At 38.3% G+C, this 19,676-nt stretch overlaps 5 protein-coding genes and 1 long non-coding RNA gene across 11 annotated transcripts; 2 read left to right on the forward strand and 4 right to left on the reverse strand.

Annotated features, from left to right (window-relative positions):
• Window positions 1-776: 776 nt before the first annotated feature.
• Window positions 777-2,596, reverse strand: MED6 (mediator complex subunit 6). Its single transcript, XM_043415903.1, has 5 exons — window positions 2,434-2,596; window positions 1,975-2,134; window positions 1,455-1,629; window positions 1,099-1,345; window positions 777-1,016 (listed from the first exon to the last, which is right to left on the reverse strand). Exons 1-5 carry the CDS (start codon window positions 2,459-2,461, stop codon window positions 937-939), a joined length of 690 nt encoding a protein of 229 aa, XP_043271838.1. The 5' UTR covers window positions 2,462-2,596; the 3' UTR covers window positions 777-936.
• A 72-nt stretch (window positions 2,597-2,668) lies between these two features.
• On the forward strand, window positions 2,669-4,976 carry Naa80 (N-alpha-acetyltransferase 80). Of its 5 annotated transcripts, none has more exons than XM_043415906.1 (5): window positions 2,826-3,297; window positions 3,363-3,485; window positions 3,725-3,855; window positions 4,198-4,572; window positions 4,836-4,976. In XM_043415906.1, exons 1-4 carry the CDS (start codon window positions 3,257-3,259, stop codon window positions 4,530-4,532), a joined length of 630 nt encoding a protein of 209 aa, XP_043271841.1. In that variant the 5' UTR covers window positions 2,826-3,256; the 3' UTR covers window positions 4,533-4,572; window positions 4,836-4,976. The 5 variants fall into 5 exon arrangements, with proteins under 5 accessions (XP_043271842.1, XP_043271841.1, XP_043271840.1 ...); XM_043415905.1 differs by lacking the exon at window positions 4,836-4,976 and having other exon boundaries at window positions 2,827-2,987; window positions 3,095-3,297; window positions 4,198-4,602; XM_043415907.1 differs by lacking the exons at window positions 2,826-3,297; window positions 4,836-4,976 and adding an exon at window positions 2,669-2,818 and having other exon boundaries at window positions 4,198-4,602.
• Window positions 4,511-7,284, reverse strand: LOC122408839 (flavin reductase (NADPH)-like). Of its 2 annotated transcripts, XM_043415911.1 has the most exons (5): window positions 6,167-7,284; window positions 5,454-5,618; window positions 5,281-5,370; window positions 5,027-5,158; window positions 4,511-4,791 (listed from the first exon to the last, which is right to left on the reverse strand). In XM_043415911.1, the coding sequence occupies exons 1-5, from the start codon at window positions 6,237-6,239 to the stop codon at window positions 4,646-4,648; spliced, it is 606 nt and encodes a 201-aa protein (XP_043271846.1). In that variant the 5' UTR covers window positions 6,240-7,284; the 3' UTR covers window positions 4,511-4,645. The 2 variants fall into 2 exon arrangements, with proteins under 2 accessions (XP_043271846.1, XP_043271845.1); XM_043415910.1 differs by having other exon boundaries at window positions 5,454-7,284.
• Window positions 5,028-5,294, forward strand: LOC122408840 (uncharacterized). Its single transcript, XR_006260550.1, has 2 exons — window positions 5,028-5,169; window positions 5,250-5,294. It is a non-coding gene; the product is annotated as an uncharacterized lncRNA (long non-coding RNA).
• A 118-nt stretch (window positions 7,285-7,402) lies between the features above and the next one.
• LOC122408838 (flavin reductase (NADPH)) lies at window positions 7,403-10,124 on the reverse strand. The gene is made up of 5 exons (XM_043415909.1): window positions 9,567-10,124; window positions 8,748-8,912; window positions 8,583-8,672; window positions 7,978-8,109; window positions 7,403-7,696 (listed from the first exon to the last, which is right to left on the reverse strand). The coding sequence occupies exons 1-5, from the start codon at window positions 9,637-9,639 to the stop codon at window positions 7,548-7,550; spliced, it is 609 nt and encodes a 202-aa protein (XP_043271844.1). The 5' UTR covers window positions 9,640-10,124; the 3' UTR covers window positions 7,403-7,547.
• A 184-nt stretch (window positions 10,125-10,308) lies between these two features.
• Window positions 10,309-17,307, reverse strand: Rsph4a (Radial spoke head protein 4a). The gene is made up of 10 exons (XM_043417385.1): window positions 17,177-17,307; window positions 16,778-16,967; window positions 16,294-16,493; window positions 15,421-15,517; window positions 14,951-15,316; window positions 14,456-14,633; window positions 13,886-14,055; window positions 13,524-13,750; window positions 10,829-11,025; window positions 10,309-10,555 (listed from the first exon to the last, which is right to left on the reverse strand). Exons 1-10 carry the CDS (start codon window positions 17,305-17,307, stop codon window positions 10,497-10,499), a joined length of 1,815 nt encoding a protein of 604 aa, XP_043273320.1. The 3' UTR covers window positions 10,309-10,496.
• Between the last annotated feature and the right edge of the window lie 2,369 nt (window positions 17,308-19,676).

Below are 19,676 nucleotides of genomic sequence, written 5' to 3' on the forward strand. Positions count from 1 at the left end.
GGTGTGATCGTCAGGCTGATTAGAACGACCGTACTCAGGATTCAAAGTCGTCGTCGCATTGTTCAAAGACGCTTGAGAATGTTCGATTCTGTTTTCCATTTTATCGCGTTTTGAAATTCTCTGTATGTTTTGAATTTCTGGACCTCCCATGTTAAAAGCTGCTATATGTTCCGACGAATTTCGAGACATATTTGGCCGAGGAACAATTATTTCTTGATCTTCTATTATTCGTTGAGCTCCTCGGTTTATCGTTCGGTCTGACCATTTTGGCACTTCCTGGGAACCCAAAGGCAATGTAAGACACACCCAAAGTGATCTTAATACATTTTATAATACCGAGCAAATAGAAAAATTACAACTTTTTTCGGGAATCTGACACCTTTTGCATTTGTCTGCGCGCCAACTGAATAACTTTACACTTTAGATGGCGGATATGGGTGACAAAATCTTCGGTGGATGGAATAACGAGACTCGCCATTGATCGAGCATCCCGGCAATAATCCAGGTTCGTGCATGTATCCCCGTCACAGACAATCATTCTCTTGTAACTCGATCGAACCGCTTCGTTACGTTACGATTGTGACAAGTTCGAAATAATTCGGAACTAAAAAATTTGTATGGAGTGAAACTATTCACTATTAAAATTTGTAATTTTTCTTTGTTTTTTATTTTTTTTCAGAATTACGATTTCATTAGCGATCTTAGGGGAGAAAGATATGTAGGGTTTCTTATACGAACTGAATTTTAATGACGCGAATAATATTTTTTCATGAAAATTTAAATGTAATATCCCGCTTCTATTTCAATTATTTGATTAAAGCGGAATATTTTTTATTTTCAAAAGTATACAACCTAAACCCACGAAAATTAAAGTTCTGCGTGCAAAATCACTTATTTTTATAAATTACATTAGAGGATCGACGTGGTCGGATTAATTTAATTCACTCGAGGTTTTCGTTCGGGTGGTGGCTTCATGTCTTTTTTTTCTGTTTTTATCTCTTGCTTTATTTCCACAGCTGAAAAATACGAATTGAAGTATTGATTAGTCGAATGGGTGGCAAACTTTCATTTCGAAATTAAACTCGAAAAAGAACTCACGAGGTTCGGCCGCAGGTTGAACGGGCTTTGGCACTGGTAGGGGAAACTTTCGAGTTATTTCAGCCAGTAACATATCGACTCGTTGACGCTGAAACAGTGAACTAGGCTCTTCCCTAGATGGCAATTCCTTTTTGGTTGCAAAAGATTTGCCGTTTTTGAAATCCCACGTGTAGCCTCGACTCGGGTGATATCGTGAACAAGCACTAGCCTCTTCGAATGCTGATTGCACATGATGAACAGTCGATAACTGTTTTTCAAAGAACAAAGAAAAACAAATGGAGCCGAATTGAATTATTAATTTTTCATCGTCACAGATATTTGTCAATGACTGAAGAGCTCCTATTCGGAGGGTTTACCAGTCTTGAATTCACGACTGAAGCTAAGTCGGGAGCTTGATAAACAACGCCTGCAATTATGTAGTAATCAGCTAACGGAGTTGCCTGTGTTGGTGAATACCGATGCTGTTTCCTTATTACATAGAGGATTGGCTCTTGAACGTGTAGAAGTATATACTCCAAGCCAGTCATATTTCTGTTGAAAGGAACAAAATAGATTTTGCTACTTTGTGTGGTTACAGTTTGTTCCTGGTCCAAATTGTAATTTCAATACAGTTTCAATAACTTCTTCATAATGTGACTTATCTCACATAGCATAATGCAGCCTAATACCCAACAGTATTGGAGTACAGGAAATAATATATTTGCTATTGCTGATTTTTGGATTTCTAAAGTAAACAATTTCTGTGTACAAACAAAATATCTTTCAATTTGTTTTTTTTTTCAATAAGGAACAAATTTCTCATGATAATAATTTGGATTCATGTTAATGAGTTTGTTTGAAATTATATATTAATATCTATTTTCTATTTTTCCTTACGTGAGTTGTTCAGGGTTTAGACGCTGCATTTTGACAGTTTCATTGTTGCAGGTTCGGTCGAAGAAAGGATTACTCCTTTCCGAAAAATATTCCATTATGTTGCTTGGATTGAGAATGGGAATCCATGCACTGTCATGCCAAGACAATCCCAGTGGATTATCTTATAAAACAATTAAATAATTAGTTCATTAGTTGTGTGCCATCAACAATACCATTCTTAACATTCCATGAATATATTTTCTAGCCTCAAGGCTGCAATCGTTCTATCTTCAAAAATCTTTGCCTCTTGTCCTCTTAGTTTCGAGACAATATTATTTATTAATCCTATAATACAGAATTCATATTTTTGTCTCAGTATCTAGTTCTTTGAAACTTCATTTAAATATGAAAAATCCAAAGACAGAGAAGAACTGTTGTCAAAATTTCTACCTTTTAAGCATGTACTGATTTTTAATTTACCTGGAACTGGAGTTCTGCCGGGAAGCATCTTGTTCGAAAACAGTGAACAACAATAAATGTTTATTCACTTCTGATAATCAATATGACAATAAATAATAACAAAATGGTAGTAGCATAAACAAGTGGGCAAGCGGTACTACATCACAAACTGAATATTAGTCACGTCAGGTTAGGCCGGAACTCAGCTGGAAGATGCGACAACGCCATCTGACGTTTAAACGTTATTAATTCATGCCTATGTTATCGTCATTCATATACTTGTATAAATAAATTATTGATATGTTTGTTATCATTTGATTGCTTAATTTTGACCATTTTGTTTGTCGTGGTTCCTCTTGATTTTGGAGAAAATTTGTGATAAAACGAACAAGGAGAATGTGTGAATGTATGTGAATCGTTAACTTCCGGTCTCCGTATTGACAGCTCTGCTGACAGCTATTTATATACGAATCTATGTGTCAAGGACGTCTCGTTTCCTATTATTGTCACTAACAGCATGCGCTTCACACGACATTGTTGTTCCAGTTTCATCGAGCATATACGATTAGAGAATAGTACGTTTGGAAAAATTGGAGAAAAAAAGTTCTGGAGTTATGAAAAAACAATTTCTGTTAACCCTTATGAAAATAATGTGTTGATTTCCCTCACTGTTTTTGCTCAGGAATCATTCAGCCAGGATGATTTTTCGGAGCAACGTGTGTGAACGAAAAAAGAAGAAATCGTGACAACTAATACTATTTCTTATCTTAAATAATTTCGATAATTGGCATGGACCTTTTTCCATTCATTTTAACTCAGATTCTATTGAAAATAACACAAAGTTATGACTCTTGGAATAATCACACGTGGTTTGACCTATGTGCTGTGAGTTTTGATTTGCTTACTAGTTACAACCAAAAGAATTTTTGACTCTATATTTTTTTTTGTAGGGAAATAATGAAGGATTCTTCTTCATCTTCGTATAGTATAATTCCGATACATGAAAGACCGGATTTATCTGAGGAATGCTGCAGAATTATCAATGCCGAATGGCCAGCGAGTGAAACCAGACGGTATGTGTCGATGCAACTTGTAATAAAATTTATTGATGAAATAAATACTTTGCTAAAATGAGCCTTTCATCTTCAAGTAATTCATCAATCAAAAATTCTTTGGTATGTGAATTTTTTTGCAGGTTTTCAACCGTTTATTTTCAGAAAAATGATATCTAAACGAATTACTTCATCTCCATTTATATCCTTGATAACCGACACTTGAAATCATGATGTCATAATTATATCAATGTTTCTAGTTTGAGAACGTTACGAGAATCGTGTGATGAATTTCCAACATGCTTGGTTCTACTGAAAGGCGAGAAAGTCATTGGTCATTGCAAATTGTCACTCGTACCTAGTGAATTTCACAGTTGTTTTCTGGGCTCAGGTAAAGATTTAATAAGGAGAATTTGTCAAAATGAAAGAATATATTGAAGGTCGTGTCATAAGTTTCTATGATTTTTTGAAACTTTTCTCCACCACAAAAAAAATTTGAAACAAATATATTTTCACTAACTATAAAATTTACTATGATAAAAAATAAACGAATAAAAATGTCTAAAGCAACAAAAGATTATTGATGAAATATAGAAAATTGGAATGCATTAATAATTCAGTAATAATTCTGAGTGAATCGTTTATCAATTACGAAGAAAGCATATCAATGAAAAAAACGAAATAACAAAATTTACACAAAAATAGAAACATTCACAAAAATTATATCTTTCAGTCGTGATAGACCATGCCTGGAGATCACAAGGTTTGGGTTCGCTGTTGCTTCGAGGAGCAGAGGAGTACGCGGCGAAGAAGAGGATAGAAAAAATCTATTTGACAACTCAGGGTCAAGAGGGTTTTTACGAAAAAAATGGTTACGTCGTTTGTCCGCCTGTAAATATATGGAACTACATTATTTTGCCAACGGCTTCAACGACTCCGATAGCGAGGAACGAGAACAGTGGGAAAAAGGAATTTTTCGGTCCCCCACCTCCTCCGATGCCAGTCGCGAAAACACCAATGGCTTCCGCAACAACATCCAACAAGACTTACATGGTTAAACATTTATAGCCAGAATTTCAGTACAATTATGACGAAAACAAGAATTGACGTATGTATAACAAATAGACGGGTACATTAATTGTTGCTTAATTAACTTTTCACAAACAAATCATCCATCATTTCTACTGCTTGGAAGTTATGTCACAAACTTTTTGATAATGTTCCGGTTTCTGCAGAGCATCGATCAAAAATGTTCCCAAATCGTACTTAGATATCGTTCGACCCGGTGACTTGTCGTGCTCAATTTGGTAACCCGTACTTGGTGATTCTGCGAACCAATAAGTAACGTTTAATTTTAATTTCTCTTGTTAGATTCATTTTGGGGATTCGAATCGGAGTGAAACGAATGAACAAAGATGAAAGCACACAAGTGTGAAAGGAGCATTTGGTTTTCTCATAGTAATAAGAAACTTTTCAATGTTGAGCGAATTCCAAATGTTTAACATTCGATAGTGAAGCCTGAATGAGTATTTTCATTGGACTTATTCTCGAATAATACTTGCCTGTGATAAGAGGTGGTAAAACAGCGATCCAGTTGAGCCCGCTTTCCTTCACAGCATCGAACATTCTTTGATGGTCTTCAGTCACATCTTTGTATTTAGCGGGCACGTCGTTTGGTTTGTAGAAAAGAAAAGCTAAACGAAATGTACGTTGACATTAAGGGAGGACTTCGGAAACTCCAAATAGTTCCAATCTCAAAAAGTGTATTTTCTCTAATTTTTACAGTTTGCAAATACGTTTCGAATTAAAAATTTACCAGATAGACAGACAGACATGACTTGAACTGCGTGAGTTTTCATCGCCGCGATTATGTTTCTGGTACCATCAGACATGACTGTTGTTGGGCCTGGGAAGTAGCAAGGAACAATAGAGGGATGAAATTTCGTTTTATAACTGTTAGAGGAAAAAATTCAGTGAAGATTCACTTACCCAAATTACTTCTTGTTCCAAGAACCACGACCACGCTCTCAGTGCCTTTAACTGCTTCTGACACTCGATCGCTATTGGTCACATCACCTACAAAAGTCTCAACCTTGCTTCGGAGATGTTCCGGAATTTTTGATGCATCTCGTACAAAAGCTCTGACCTCAAAACCTAAGAACAACGAATTCAATTCTTTGAAATTTCTCGATTGGTTACAGACAATAATTTTTACATATTTTCTTATCATAATTTAGTGGCAACTTAATTTTTAAATCTTGTAAAAATTTTCTGAAATTCTGTCAATGGAAAGGGGAAAGTAGTGATTCAAACATCAATAGAAGAATTTCCAAATTTTCATCGTTTCTTATTCTCCAAGTTTATTTCGTAAATTGAAAGATTACCCATAAAATTTGTAAAAAGGTTTTCACTTGTAAATGTGTTGAAAGTGCGATTTCAATTATGATTACATTTTACTCTATTTAACGTTTATTACTATATTCATTAATAATTCTTGAGATTAAAAAATAAATTGATGCCTATTTTGTTATTTTTATTGTGCATTTTCAGTTATCACTACGGATGATTGTCGACTTTTTGCACACTGTTATTGATGGTTGTTGTCCATTATAAAAATAAAGAAAATGAAAATTTATACATTCATCATTTTTGCGGAGTATTTAATTTTTTCTTTTATTCCGCTCATGAGAAAACGAACGTACCTCGGTTCACAGCAGAGTCAAGGGCACACAAGCCGGTCATGCCGGTACCACCGAATATAACGATTTTTTTCATGGTAGAGTATTTAATAGAATCTTTGAAACGAGTGTATGCAATTTGAAGTGAATGCGCTGACTGTTTGTTAGCGACTGACTATAAATTTTGAACAATTTCAATATATAAGAATGACTCCGGTATCTCCGGCCGGAGAGGGGATTTCTTTGTACATTTTTCGAGTTACATCATCGAGTTTCGTATATATTCCCATTGGCTGATCGGAAGCCCGGAAAAGATAATAGTACATTATAACACTAGGACGAAAAAGTTTTTCGTACGCGTGTTATACGAAATTTTATATTACGAGGTGCGGAAATGGGGGTTTTGCGTACGCGAAGCGTACGCAAAAGCGTCCATTTACGTACCGCGTGATATAAAAATTTCATTGTCCCAAGAGTGGAAGCGTTTTAGGGGAAAATTCAGAGGTTAATGGGCAATAAAATGTCTAGCCATTAACGGAAAACCGTTGGAAAGGTCAGTTCGTCAATCTTTCAAATTCCTAATGAGAAGTTTCGATCACAGTTTCAGAATAAAAATATGCCTTACGTGACTGCGAGGGTTTTTCATATGGAGGTGTAGCGTAATCTCAGCAGGAGACGTTTCAATTTTTTTACTCTATTTCATCAGAGTCAACTATTTTTTTTTCTCTTTATCTTTGTAGCGGAATGCAGAGCTCATGATTTTTTCGAGAAACTTGTTGCTTAAGAAAATATTTGGAGTCCTCTTTACGCGATATAGCAATTGATCTTAACATAATTTTATTCCTGTCCTGGCGATTGTTACCATTTCTTCATGTACAATTTCCTTGGCTACATCGGTAAGATGTTTTGCAATTTTTTTTTCGTTCTCAGAGTAAGTGTGATGTGAGGCGATGAGCCAATCGGACAGAGCCAGAGGACAACCGTCCCCTGGTACGGTGAAAAATCACTCGAGTTAATTAGAAATGTTTTTTCATTTTTTAAAGTCCGTGCTCAGCTTCAAAATGAAAAAGAGAATGGAAATTTTCATTTCAGTGATGATAATGCTGGATATTGCAAAGTTTAGACTTGTTGTTATTTCAGAAGAAAATGAAGTGCGTGGAAAATACGAGATTGAGAGCAATGGAAGAAAAAGTACACTTTCATCCACCGCCTTCCACGTAGGTGGTCAAGGCATCAATTACTTTGACGACAACGCACAACTTTACTTTTATGGTTGAACGTTTATGAACCAAATTTCAAATACAATCATAACAAAATATAGTAATTGGGGTATATATAACAGATGTATATCTACATTAATTGTTGCGGAATCAGCTTTTCATGTACCGATCGTTCATCATTTCTACTACTTGGATAACGAAGTAATTCCGCAAACTTTGCGATAATGTTCCGGTTTCTGGAGAGCATCGATCAGAAAAGCTCCCAAATCGTGTTTCGATATCATTCGACCCGGTGACTTGTCGTGCTCAATTTGGTAACCGGCACTTGGTGAATCTGTGTATGGAATAAATCACGTACGATTTTAGTTTCACTTTTCATTATATCTATTCAAATAGAAACAAATGTAATAATGAGTAGAGCAAAACACGCCCGAGTGTGATTCGAGCATTTAAAACTTCGATGGTTTTCAAATTTCATTTACAGCATAAAAAGCACAATCATGTTGTAGTAATAAAGATCAAAATTAAATAATTTTTTCCCAAAATCTCAGTGAAAAATCCATGTGAATTTTTTTTTCAACGACTTTATTTTGGTAATTTACTAAAAAAACTTGCCTGCGATATGAGGAGGTAGAACTGCGATCCACTGGAGCTCGCTCTCTTTTACAGCATCAAACATTCTTTGATGATCTGCATTGATATCTCTGAATATGGCAGGCACATCGTTCGGCTTGTAGAAAAGAAAAGCTGAAACAAAATAGATATTTATTAGTATTGTGCTGTTACTTGAGATTACGTTTTGTGGTGAGAATCAATTTAAATTCACTATAAATGTTGAAAAAAAAATCGATTATGTTGTATATTGCGTAAATCTGGGATAAGTGGTTGGCCTGTTATTTTTTGAATTTAATGTCATCCGTGAGATGACGAAATATTAGTGTCTGAAATTATCAGCGGTTCACTGACCTAATGGACATTTCAACTATACGAGTCAATTTCCAATTTTTTTTTCATGGGTTATATACAATGTCAAATTTGTGGTGATAATGATTTTGGTTTCAAAATAAGATGAATTCAAAATCAAATTATTGTTCACAATCAGGGAGAAGGAAATACTTTAATTTTGTTCTGCAATTTTCAATTTGTACTTGAATGAAAACTTCAGTGTTATTTAATATTTGTCAACATTTGTAAAGATGTTTTTTGAATTAAAAACTCACCAGACAAGCAGACAGAAATGACATTAACACTGTGAGTCTTCATTGCCTGGATTATATTTTTGATGCCATCAGACATCATCGTTGTTGGTTCTAGAAAGTTAAATAAATGGAATCATTGTTTATATAAAAATATTTGTAAGAAAAAATGGATGAGGCTTTGCTTACTCAAGTCATTTCTTGTTCCGAGGACAACAACAACACCTTCTGTACCAGCAACTGCCTTTGAAACTTGTTCGTTATTGGTTACATCGCCTATGACAGCCTCGACCTTGCTTCGAAGATGTTCCGGAATTTTTGATTCGTCTCGTACAAAAACTCTGACTTCAAAACCTGAGCAACAGGGATTGTACATTTTTTAATTGTTTCTATTTTGTCCATTTCCGTTATTACTAATATCTACTTGAATTTCAAATTGCATTGAAGTTCGTATTTTCAAAACCCAAAGTTATTTATGTTTTTCTAATTGTTGTGACTCAATGTTGAATGATCAATTTAGGTTCTGTTAAAAGGAAGAATTTGCTTGCAAGCCTCATTGCAAGCATTTATTCTGTCATGTAGTGTAACAGCTTTTACATAAATCTAATTTTTGAGCTTTTGGAAACAGTTGACACGATTCTTTCATTGAAGTTTTAAATAAACTCTTTACCAAGATTTCTTGAGTCATTTTAACGACTCAAGTTTTATTTTATTCTCTCAATTCTCTTGAAAATTGGAAACCCTTTTCAGTTATAAACTAATCGAGTGTTATTTTGTTTCGATTTTCCATTTTTTTTCCTTCTTGTCTTTCCATTTTTGTATCATTCTGGGTATCAATACAAATGTAAGTAATCAACAATGGTTAAATGATCAGTTTTTTAGACATTCATTGCAAGTTTGATCGAATAAAAGAAAATCGGTGTAAATGCAAACTCATGCCTCCAAAATTTTTCGAGTACATTCGTTTTTTCTTTGGCATGAAATCAATTGTGAGAAAATAATGAATACCTTGTTTCACAGCATATTCAAGGGTACATAAGCCGGTCATACCGGTGCTACCAAATATAATGATTTTTTTCATGATGCAGTTAAATGATGTTGACAGACCCACAGATATTTTTTCACTACTAAAATGCACGACGTCGCGTTTCGTAAAGATTGGGAAGGTGTTCGGTAGATCGTGATAGTCGCTCGAACGCTTATCTACTTTATTTCGTCACTCATGCAGCTACTGATAGCTATTTATTATCTAAGACTGATTATGCCAAGTCACTGTATTATTTATCCAACTGAGCGAGTCTCTCAGAAGACTTTTTTTTCCGATTTGAATAGTAATAGAATAGGAGCCGCTGTTTTTGCCGGTTCCCGGTTCAGTCGCGCTGGTCGCGCATGGACGTAAATTGTTGCGATGGGACTGTGGGGGATAATGTTATGGGGAAGAAGATAGAGATCGGAGACTGGTAGCTGGTAGAATGATGCGCCCGTATCCTGCATCTCCCGGAAATATCCGGATATTCCGGATCCCGGATTCCGGATCTGGTATCCGACGGTCGGATGCCGACTGGGTCAGTCTGAGGGGGGGGGGGGGGGGGGGGAATAGTGAAGGCGCTTTCTCGTAGCGGTCGATTTTAGAAGTAGACATTCGCGTATCAGCGACCAGTAGTAAGTGGCGCCGTTAGCGATCGCTTGGGGTAACCGCATAAATGGAGTTTTCTAGTTCACTAACGGTTGGTCCAAACTTGAAAGAATCTCCAGAATTCAGAATTTCTTTATTTCCAACAACCATAAATACGTGCGAATTCTCGTCACCTCTCGTCCCGCCAATATTTCGATGAATGTGATACTCTCAGTGGAACATTTCTACTGCTCAACATTAGTGTTATATCCAATAAATGATTAAACGTTAACACATGTACGGATTTCCATCCAAAGGACTCGTTAATCCTCGTCGTCATCTTCATCGTCTTCGTCGTCGTCTTGATCCTCCTCATCGTCATCTATAATTCATATTATTATGAATCACTGCTAAAAATGAAGGTTTCGAGCGAGTTAAAGGTAACGAATTATAACTTATTACTAATAATCGATAAAAATGATGGAATCAATGACAGCGTTACGAGTCACAAACCCGAATGATATTTGGATAAAAAATGATCATTCTAATGAAAAAACCGTACGAAAAAGCATGCTCACGAATTGGAAAAAATTCAAATTTTTATCCCGTTTAAACGATTTATCAATAAAAATTGAGGTCGCATATCGTATCGCACCAAGCTCAAGCGGTCCAGGTTCGTTAGGGGGCAAGTGGGCGATGCGATAAGCCTCCTCCGCCTCGAAACTCGGGTCCTGAATCTCCATTACTTCCGGGCCGATGTTATACTGTTCCTGAATGATCGGCATGTCAGGTGGACTATAATTATAAGGGTTGAACTTCTGACCCATGCCGATGTAGACGTTGGCGAATTTCCTGGTGTGTATACACGAGCGAATAAACACTTAGCAATTGATACACACGATGCAACCGCGCTTTCTAATTTGCATCTAGAGACGTATTCGTGTGCGCGTCAATATAAAGGCTGTCCCGAGAATCTTTTCTACAATTCGAGGTTCCCTTGAGCCACGAAAAATATTTTTTCACCGATGCGACGTGAACAAATCAATTGGAAATAAAAAATCAGAGCACCGGGTTCGGCTTTTAGCAACGAATTCATTTCCTCGAAGAGGTCCAGGGCAAAGAAAGATAGCCAAACGTTTTTTTCATCGTAATTATTTAAGGCCTACGAACAGTCAAAAAAATGGAATTTAAGGTGTTTTTTTTTTCTTTATTTCATGAATAAAAATTGGTTCAACGGATTTAAATAAAACCTCGTACACATTTTTTACATACTCAGAAGTGCTGGAAAAAAAATTTTTCATTTTCTTTCATGGTATTTTTTTGTACAATATGGTGCGTTGAAAATGACACCCCTCGAAGGGTCCTTGACACCAAAACTGGATTTTCAAAATATTGTTTAGAAAAAAATGGCTACCATTTGAATATAAAAATTACAATTTTTGTGTATTTCTCAGTAGAAAATTCTTCATAAAAAAAAAAATAAAATAAAAAATAAAATAAAAATAAAAAAAAAACGGCTGCGTCACGCTGAAAAAATACGTTTTCCCTACAAAATGCAATTCGAATAAAGTCTCTGGGATAAAAACTCTTTCAGTTTTGCTGTCAACGCCGATTCGAGGGGTGCCATTCCCAACGCACCATTGTACAAAGATATACTATTAAAAAAATGAAAAATAAAATCTCCAGTACTTCTGAGTTTTAAAAAAATGTGCACAAGGTTTCATGAAAATCTATCGAACCAATATTTATTTAAAAAATAAAGAAAAGACACCTGGAATTCCAACGATTACACTGTTCTTAGCCCTTAAGGAAGTTGAGGCATTGAAAAGAAAAAATGATGTCATCGCTTTTTGCATCTTATAAAGTGAAGTGTAAAAAAAATGGGTTAAATTTTCAGACAGTTTAGGAGCGTCGTTGCTGAAAAAAATCAATTAAAATTTGGGCCAAATAACATGTAAACATTGCTGAAGTTTGCAACTTCGGAGTCTAACGAAATGAAGGAAAAAAAAAAACATTTTTAATTCACCAATTTTTTATTTCACGAAGTATCGGTGCAGGTTGAAAAACTACGAATTGGAAATTCGACAGGAAACGAAATTGGAGAATTACTGGAATTTTTGGAGAATTTTTTTAGATCATTTCGTACGTGTAACCTTATATGGAACTCAAGACACGTTTATTAGTGATGTCTCCGTTAAAAATGATGCTAAAAATATGAAATTTTTTGGGCAATACGAGCAAGGCTTGCTAAATAATGCCAATTTTTGCTTCCTCATAGAGGAAGCTGTCTGACGATGGATTTTTTTTTCCACGTTTCAATGTCAACGCGCTCAAAATGTCCAAAAACATCAAAAAATCATATCTAGAAAAAATGTTGGAAGTGTGTGTGTGTGTGTGTATGTTATGGCACCGCAAAATTCAAACGCTTATAACTCGAAAACGATTTGAGATACAGGGCTGCCGTTTTGCATAGATGTTAATCTGAACAAGCTCTTCATTCTCTGATAATTTTGTCAGAATTTGAAAAAAAAAAATACGAATCCTACGACGTTTTGAAATTTTTTAAAAAAAGGTGTCGACGCTCCAACTTTCGGAAATTTTAAGATTTATTACTAACTTTGTTCATTCAAATAGATTATCGTAATAGGAAGGTTGGTATTGAATTCGGGAAATATCGGTCGAGCGGTTGAAATTTTATGATTTTTTGAATTTTACGAAAATATGAGTTTTTCGAAAAATCCGCTTTAATTACTGGAAATTAATGTGGAAAAGTTAAAAGTCGATAAATAAGTTAAAATTTTATTTAAAAAAAAATGAAAAGTAAAAAATTACGTTCTCAAGCTTTTGGAACAATGCTTAAAGCTTCCTCTACGAGGAAGCCAAAATGAGAAATATGGCAGGTCTTAGAGTAAACTTTGAGCATCGTGCATCTTGACCATCTTGAGGAAGCAATTTGGAAATTTCAATTTCCAGCATTTTTTTTCAGATTCATTAGGAGATTTGCTGAGATTATATATTAATAATAATAATCCGCTTCCCGTGGAGTTTATTGAGACTAGGATCGTCGCACCGTCCGTCTTTTCGACTGAGCTTTCACCAGTTTTTCGTCTCTTTTTTCCCGAATCTTCTTCAAAGTGCATGCAACATTGGCAAACTGTAAACTATCGCCTAACTTTTGAAAGGTAGAGGTCATAACTTTTGGTTAAAAAAAATGACTGTACGGCCTCAACTTCCGTCAACTTCCTTAACCGAAGGGAAGATTCTGAAGTGAAAATCTCCGGACCCAGTGTATATTTATTGGGTTAAAAGATAAATCAGAAGAGCTACGAGAGTGATATAGAAGCACGCACTTGCCCGTGGCGAAAGTACAGCTTCCTGGCCAGATGTTTGAGCGAACGATCGCGATAGCTGTACGATCCGATTTAATTGTCGACGAGGCTCGTGCTGTCCAAGCCACGATCGAACCGAGCCTCGCATCTTCCGACAACGGAGTCAGCAGCGGCGGCCCAACTTCTTTCGCGAATTCGCCGGCACCGCTTTCCTCCTTTTCTTCATCCTCGTCCACTTCCTCGTCCTCCTCTTCCCCCCCCGCGTCACTTTCATCCTGAGCACAAAAATTACACCCGTATTGCTACACGATCCGTTATCTCAGACGATCGTTCGATAAACTCGATTTTTCATTAATCGCGGGACTCCCGCTCGCCCCTCAAACCCCGCTCACTTCGTTCTCTCGCGATTCTCCCTCGCGAGGATCCCACCACACTGTTCGACCTTGCGCCAGAATGTAAGGGCTGTGATGGCACCAGTTCGATAGCGAAGGATCCACCAGCTCCTTCAACGACGGGGCCTCGTAGTGCCGGTTTTCCGATATCATTCCCGAGCCTGGGGTCAAATTTAAATCGTCATTTTGAGCTCTCACACCGGCCCAAAGGGTATACGAATTTCGGTATTGGCTCGAGGGCAGCTCGGAGGAATGTCGAAAACGGTTGATGCTTAGAAAGCTTTCGAAGGAGTAACACGTCTTCGTAAATCGATCTTCTAATTGCTTAACGTTTTATAAAAACCCGAAGTTCGTTGGATTCTGGTCTTTCGTATAGGTTCGAAAAAATTCGACGCACGAAGATATGGAAAAATCGATATTGCCGTGCAAAAAGGCTGAGGCGAAAAGAGATCGCTCGTACATCGGTCTTCGCAAACTTAGTTTTCCCCCTTAAAAAATTAGTCGATCATATCGACGATTTAGCACAAAATCAGGTGGAAGGATTGAGAGAAAAAACTGAACCTGTGGCCTCTTCGTCATCCCCAGCTTCCGTGTCGGCTTCTTCCTCGTCTTCCTCGTCGATGGGGTCACCGAAAGTGAAGAAACCGATCGGCGATACGAGGGTTGCAGCGCTTATGCGCGCTATCTGAGCCCGTAGATAGTTCTTTTCCGTACCAGGAAACGGCGGAAAAGTGTGTATCTGCCCTCGCGATTATTACATGCACGCGGATATGCGAATCAACAGGGGAAAGCGTTACTCATCGTTGAGCTCGCGATTACCGATCTATTGCGGTCACGAGGCAACGCGAGGGAGCAAGCCGAACGGAGAAGTTGTCGATCCGATGCACTCGGATTGTCAGTAAACAACGATTCATTGATATTTCGAACATTATTCGTGAGGAGGGAAAAGCAAACTTTGAACATTTTTTTTGGCAAATTTGTAAAAGTGAGGGAGCAGGAAGTAGTACGATTTGGTTTGCATATTCGGAGGTTTTTTAGAGACGGTGAAAAATTTACCGGAGTTTCGAGGTCGCCGGTAAAGATTCGAACGATTTGTCTAGCGACGACGATTTGTCGGGGTGTTACCAAAGGTAATTCGGTCCAATCGTCACTCGCCGGTGAATTGCAAACGTAGTAGACGTGTCCGTTGAGGCCAGTGCCGATCTCCTCGATCGGCACGACCGGCGGATCTTTCCAATAGTTTTTAGGCATCGGTGGGAAGACCAGTTGCAGTTTATCGGAGGTTTCCTCATTTTTCGAAAGCTCGTTTTCCCCGCTGGCTTTTTGCTCTTCCGTTCTCTCCTCATTTCCATCCGGCGGCGTCGCGTCCACCTCCACTGAATAATCCCCCCTTTTTTCATCGCTATCCGCAACTTCGGCCTCCTTTTAAAATTCAACAAAGTTTTAACTTTGCCGTGAATAATCGGCCGAAACTTGAGGAATAAATTAATTAGCCGGGCCGCAGAAGCAAAGTGTGATGATCTTACGGCGGCGGCGCTGCGTCGAGCCAGCAATTCCTCCTCCAAAAGTTCCGTCTCCACTACGTAATAGTTTTTTGGTTTGCCGATTATCTTACCCCAAAATCTGCGAAACAACGAACTCAATCTTTTCATTTCCTTTCTCAAACTTTTGTGGGTGAGCTTATTTAACGTTTCTCCCTAAATTATTGATAGCGATGCGACAACGAAAGGAATATTTTCTTTAAGGAAAATCACGCGAATCTAATGGAAATCGAAAATTCCAACTTTAAGAGTTGAAACTTAGAAATATGCTTGAAATATACACCGTGCATCTGTTCCCCGAATTATTAGAGGATCTACCGTCGTCTCGTTGTCGAGAAAACTATTAACGAAAATCACATTTTTTTAAGGGTTATACGCAGACTCTTATGGCAGGCATACTTCCCGTGCGACTATTTGAATGTTTTCAGATGTCAATGCGATGTCTTGAGAAAGCCTTGTTACCGGTAAAAAAAAAAAACTTGGTAATGGAAAAAGAAAAGCACTTATTTGAGGCTAACGAATAATAACGACACAAACGATGGAAGGTTTGACAAGACGATAAGCCGGCTGGTTTAAAATATATTAATGTGCATACGCATATAAATAGAGAATGGCTGTTGTCACATTTTGCTTGACGACTTTACTACGAAAGTATTTAAACCGCTATCATAATATTAAAAATTGATCAATCTCAACAAGTAAGTTACAAATGATTTTAATAATTTCGAGAATAAATATAAATCGTTTCTTTGACGATGAAAAGAGCAAAAAAGTTCAGTTGCTTTTGTCACAAATAGTCACAGTACGATCGATCGTTTTAAAATTCGACTGTGAGAGTCGGAAGATCAAAATTTTCACCTGACATTTTGAACCGGTCTCTCCGCGATGAGTTTGCGAATCGATAAATTCAAAGTTATTATTTCCGAACGTGGCAAACCGACGTCGATCCGTTCGAGATTATAAAAAAGGTCGAACAAGTCGGGAGGTTTTCGTGTAAAATCGTTGTCTCTCTCCTCATCGTCGATTTCATTTTCGGTCTCTTGGTCGGATCGTAGATTCTTCGAGATAAAAAATACGTCAAATGGAATGAAAGACTTTGTGATTGGGGATAGAAAAAAAAAAAATGGATTGAAAAACATCATTTGATGAAATTGTAAGTGAAATTGCTACAATATTTGTCTTAATTTCCTATAAAAATCGCGCAGTATTTGTTCTCGTTTGCGCACTGACGATTAATTCGTTGAGCCAACACGAGCGCCGATCGTTCGGGGCTGTGAAATTGAATTTTTTTCTGTAACTCGATAATCGTACATGACGGGTGACGTCTCTAGGACGTGATAACCTGATAAAGTCTGATGAACGTTTTTGCCTCGTCACAGGGTATCGGGGCTACGTAATGTTCTCGGAGGTAATTAGTTTTGCTCTTGTATCTTTCATCTTTGAGCTTTTTGCTGTATTCTTCGAATATGTCGACAGCATTTTTCGGACGTTCAGCCAAAATTTTTTCCAACAACTCGGCCAGGTGATTGTATCTGATGGGAGTTCGGGTACAAAAAATCAGTGAGTTTAAGGGAGCTTTGAATAAATGATAATAAAATTTGTGACGATGCAAAATTGTGTTAAAAAAACATAAAAATTTTAGTTTCATCTTCGTGAGGCTAAAGTTGATTCATCATTTCGGAATGCAAAAATGAATTTGCGGTAATTGTGATTTTCGAAAATTCGTTAATACGAGACTCACAGACTGTCGCCACTTTCCGGGCTGCATCGTTGCAAGAACATTTTGGCTCGAGAAACGTCATGTTCTAGGTTGGGAATTTTGTCATCAACTCCAGCTTCCTTTTCTTCATCGACCTCGTAGATAAATGACATTCTTTTCGTGTTGGTTGAATCGTTAAAAAAACAAACTGGAAGAAATGATGTAGCGAAGAATATTTTCTCGGGGCGGGGGGGTTGGTTATCGAGGAGGAAAATCGCCTTGAGAAAAGTACATCGAGGGGGTTAAGCTACGAGGACGTAATTCTGGTTCGGTCGGCGTTCATCGCTCTCTGCGGAGCTCGGACATATCTCATTTGTCTGGTCGCTTCCCTTGATCGCCCGCGGGACACAAAGTAAAATCTGACATCCGGTTGGCGGAAGAGACTCGCGTCGTCGTTGCTCTACTTTTTTCTCTCCTTTTCGTTGTCATTTTTTTTCCTCTCGAAAGTTTTTTATTCTCACGAGTGAAATTCGGCGGGGGGGCTATCGAATTTATGAGTCGACGACAACGACGACGAGGGGGGGAGTGTGCCGCGAACGAAATGACGAACGACATTATCGAACGACCCAATTAATTTAGCGATAAGCGACAAAATAATAAAATTTAAAAAATGATGAAAAGAGCGCGTCGCTCGTTTCGTATTGACGCTTGAGCTTGAACTCGAGAAGGGCGTATCTCGAGGGATGCGAAGCGAAAAAGCATGTTTTCGGGTCCAATCAATTGCAGGCCACGGCGAGAGCTGCGGATGCGTGTGCGTGTGCGAGGCTGTGGGAACACGCGGTATCGCGCGCGTCGCAGCTAAATTTGTCGCGGCGTATCCCGCGGCACGTATTTTAATATCATTGCAAAAGTATAAAAATAACAATAATTTGTACGCTTATTTTTGTTATATCGCGATAACGTGTGCGGTCATTTCCTGAAAGAGTAGGACGAGGCTCCACTGGTTTTCGATGGGAGAGCATCGGGGCAGGAGGCGCGGGGGATTCTCGTAAACTGCGATTAATTTATTCCGGAAGAAGTGCCAAGATATTAGAAAAACGATTTCTCCGTATGGTGCCATGAGAATATGTGATTTTATGAGAATCGTAGTCGTAGTTTTTTCCTCTTTTTTTTCCCCTGCATCTGTACATACATACTCGACGTTTTAGAATAAAACGTTCATGTTTTTTTCTTTCGTTTCGAATTTTTATCGGATGTCTCACATCCTGGCTCTCGTTGTCGAGCGATCGTCCAATCGGCCGTTCTAAATACCATGCAAACTGTCTCGTTCCAAGCCCCCGACCATATTTTTCCTTCTCCCTTTCTCCCAATCGCGCCGCGCCACTCTCTTTTTATGTCCTCTCGTTCTGCTCGCGATCGAGAAATACAAGCACGTGCCACTGTTCACATCCGCTGTGTACCGGAACTGAAAACCAGAGATCGGTTGACGCGAACCGTCTGTGAATGAAGCGAGGGCAATGAATGAACGAAATTTTTGTTCTCGCATACTATCGATAACTTGGCCGAGCTCTCATATTCGATCGATGCTAATTTTTCGATCGAGAGATTCGCGCGCGTGAACTGACCTTCCGTCGTCGATTAAATTTATGAATTTTTTCTTCGTTCCTCACATTGACCAAATTTGTATTGACAAATCTTTGCAGAAACTCATTTTGCAAACGGAGTTTGCGCGCGCGTTTTTCATGCGGTTTGTCTGGACACAGTTGCGGGGGGGGGGGCGTAAGTTACTGCATGAATGGAGTGAGGATTCCCCTTCTGCTGGCTTCTCCGAGTGGTGCATCATGCTTCTCCGCGGCTATTTCGCCCGTACATTTTCTCCTCGGTCCGTATTCACATATCTCTTCGTCTGCTTCATTGTGATTTTGTTTCCCGTTTACTTTCTTTTTCTCTCTCAATCTTTCGTTTCTCCTTTTGCTTCCTTTCTCTTCACCTCTGATTTTTGTTGTAATTGTGCTCCTCTCTTTGTCCGCCTCTCTATATTTTTCTTCATCTATTTTTTCTCTTTCCTTAGAACGTCACGTTGGTTTTTTCTTGGATCTTTATCTCCCTCCGTTTCTCTCGCGTTGTTTCTTTCTCTGCGTCCGTTTTCGGGTCTCTCGATCCTCCTGCGGAGAAGTTGTCGAGGCTCGAGCCGACGAGTGTTTGGGAGGCTGAGCTTCGTTAGATTTATCAGTTATTTCATAACGCATCTAGCTGTTTACGTCCAAGCGCGATTTTTCGCATTCTGCATTCTTCCGTTCATTTAGGCTGCTCGATTTTCACCTACATTCGCTCATTCGAGCCTCGAGCCTCGACTTCGCACCGTCAGCAGTCCATTCAACTCCGCTTCGCTCGTCGCTCTTTCATATTTTCTTTACACTTTCTACGTACGCTATTCGCGCAGTCTTTTTCAAAGCGATTTGAGCGAGGATTTGAGAGCTTTTTGCTGGTTCTCTTGCCACCGTCGGTGCATGTTCGACCGCGTCCAGCGCTCTACGATAAC

The sequence above is a fragment of the Venturia canescens genome, chromosome 4, assembly GCF_019457755.1.
Source record: "Venturia canescens isolate UGA chromosome 4, ASM1945775v1, whole genome shotgun sequence".
Classification (NCBI taxonomy): domain Eukaryota; kingdom Metazoa; phylum Arthropoda; class Insecta; order Hymenoptera; family Ichneumonidae; genus Venturia; species Venturia canescens.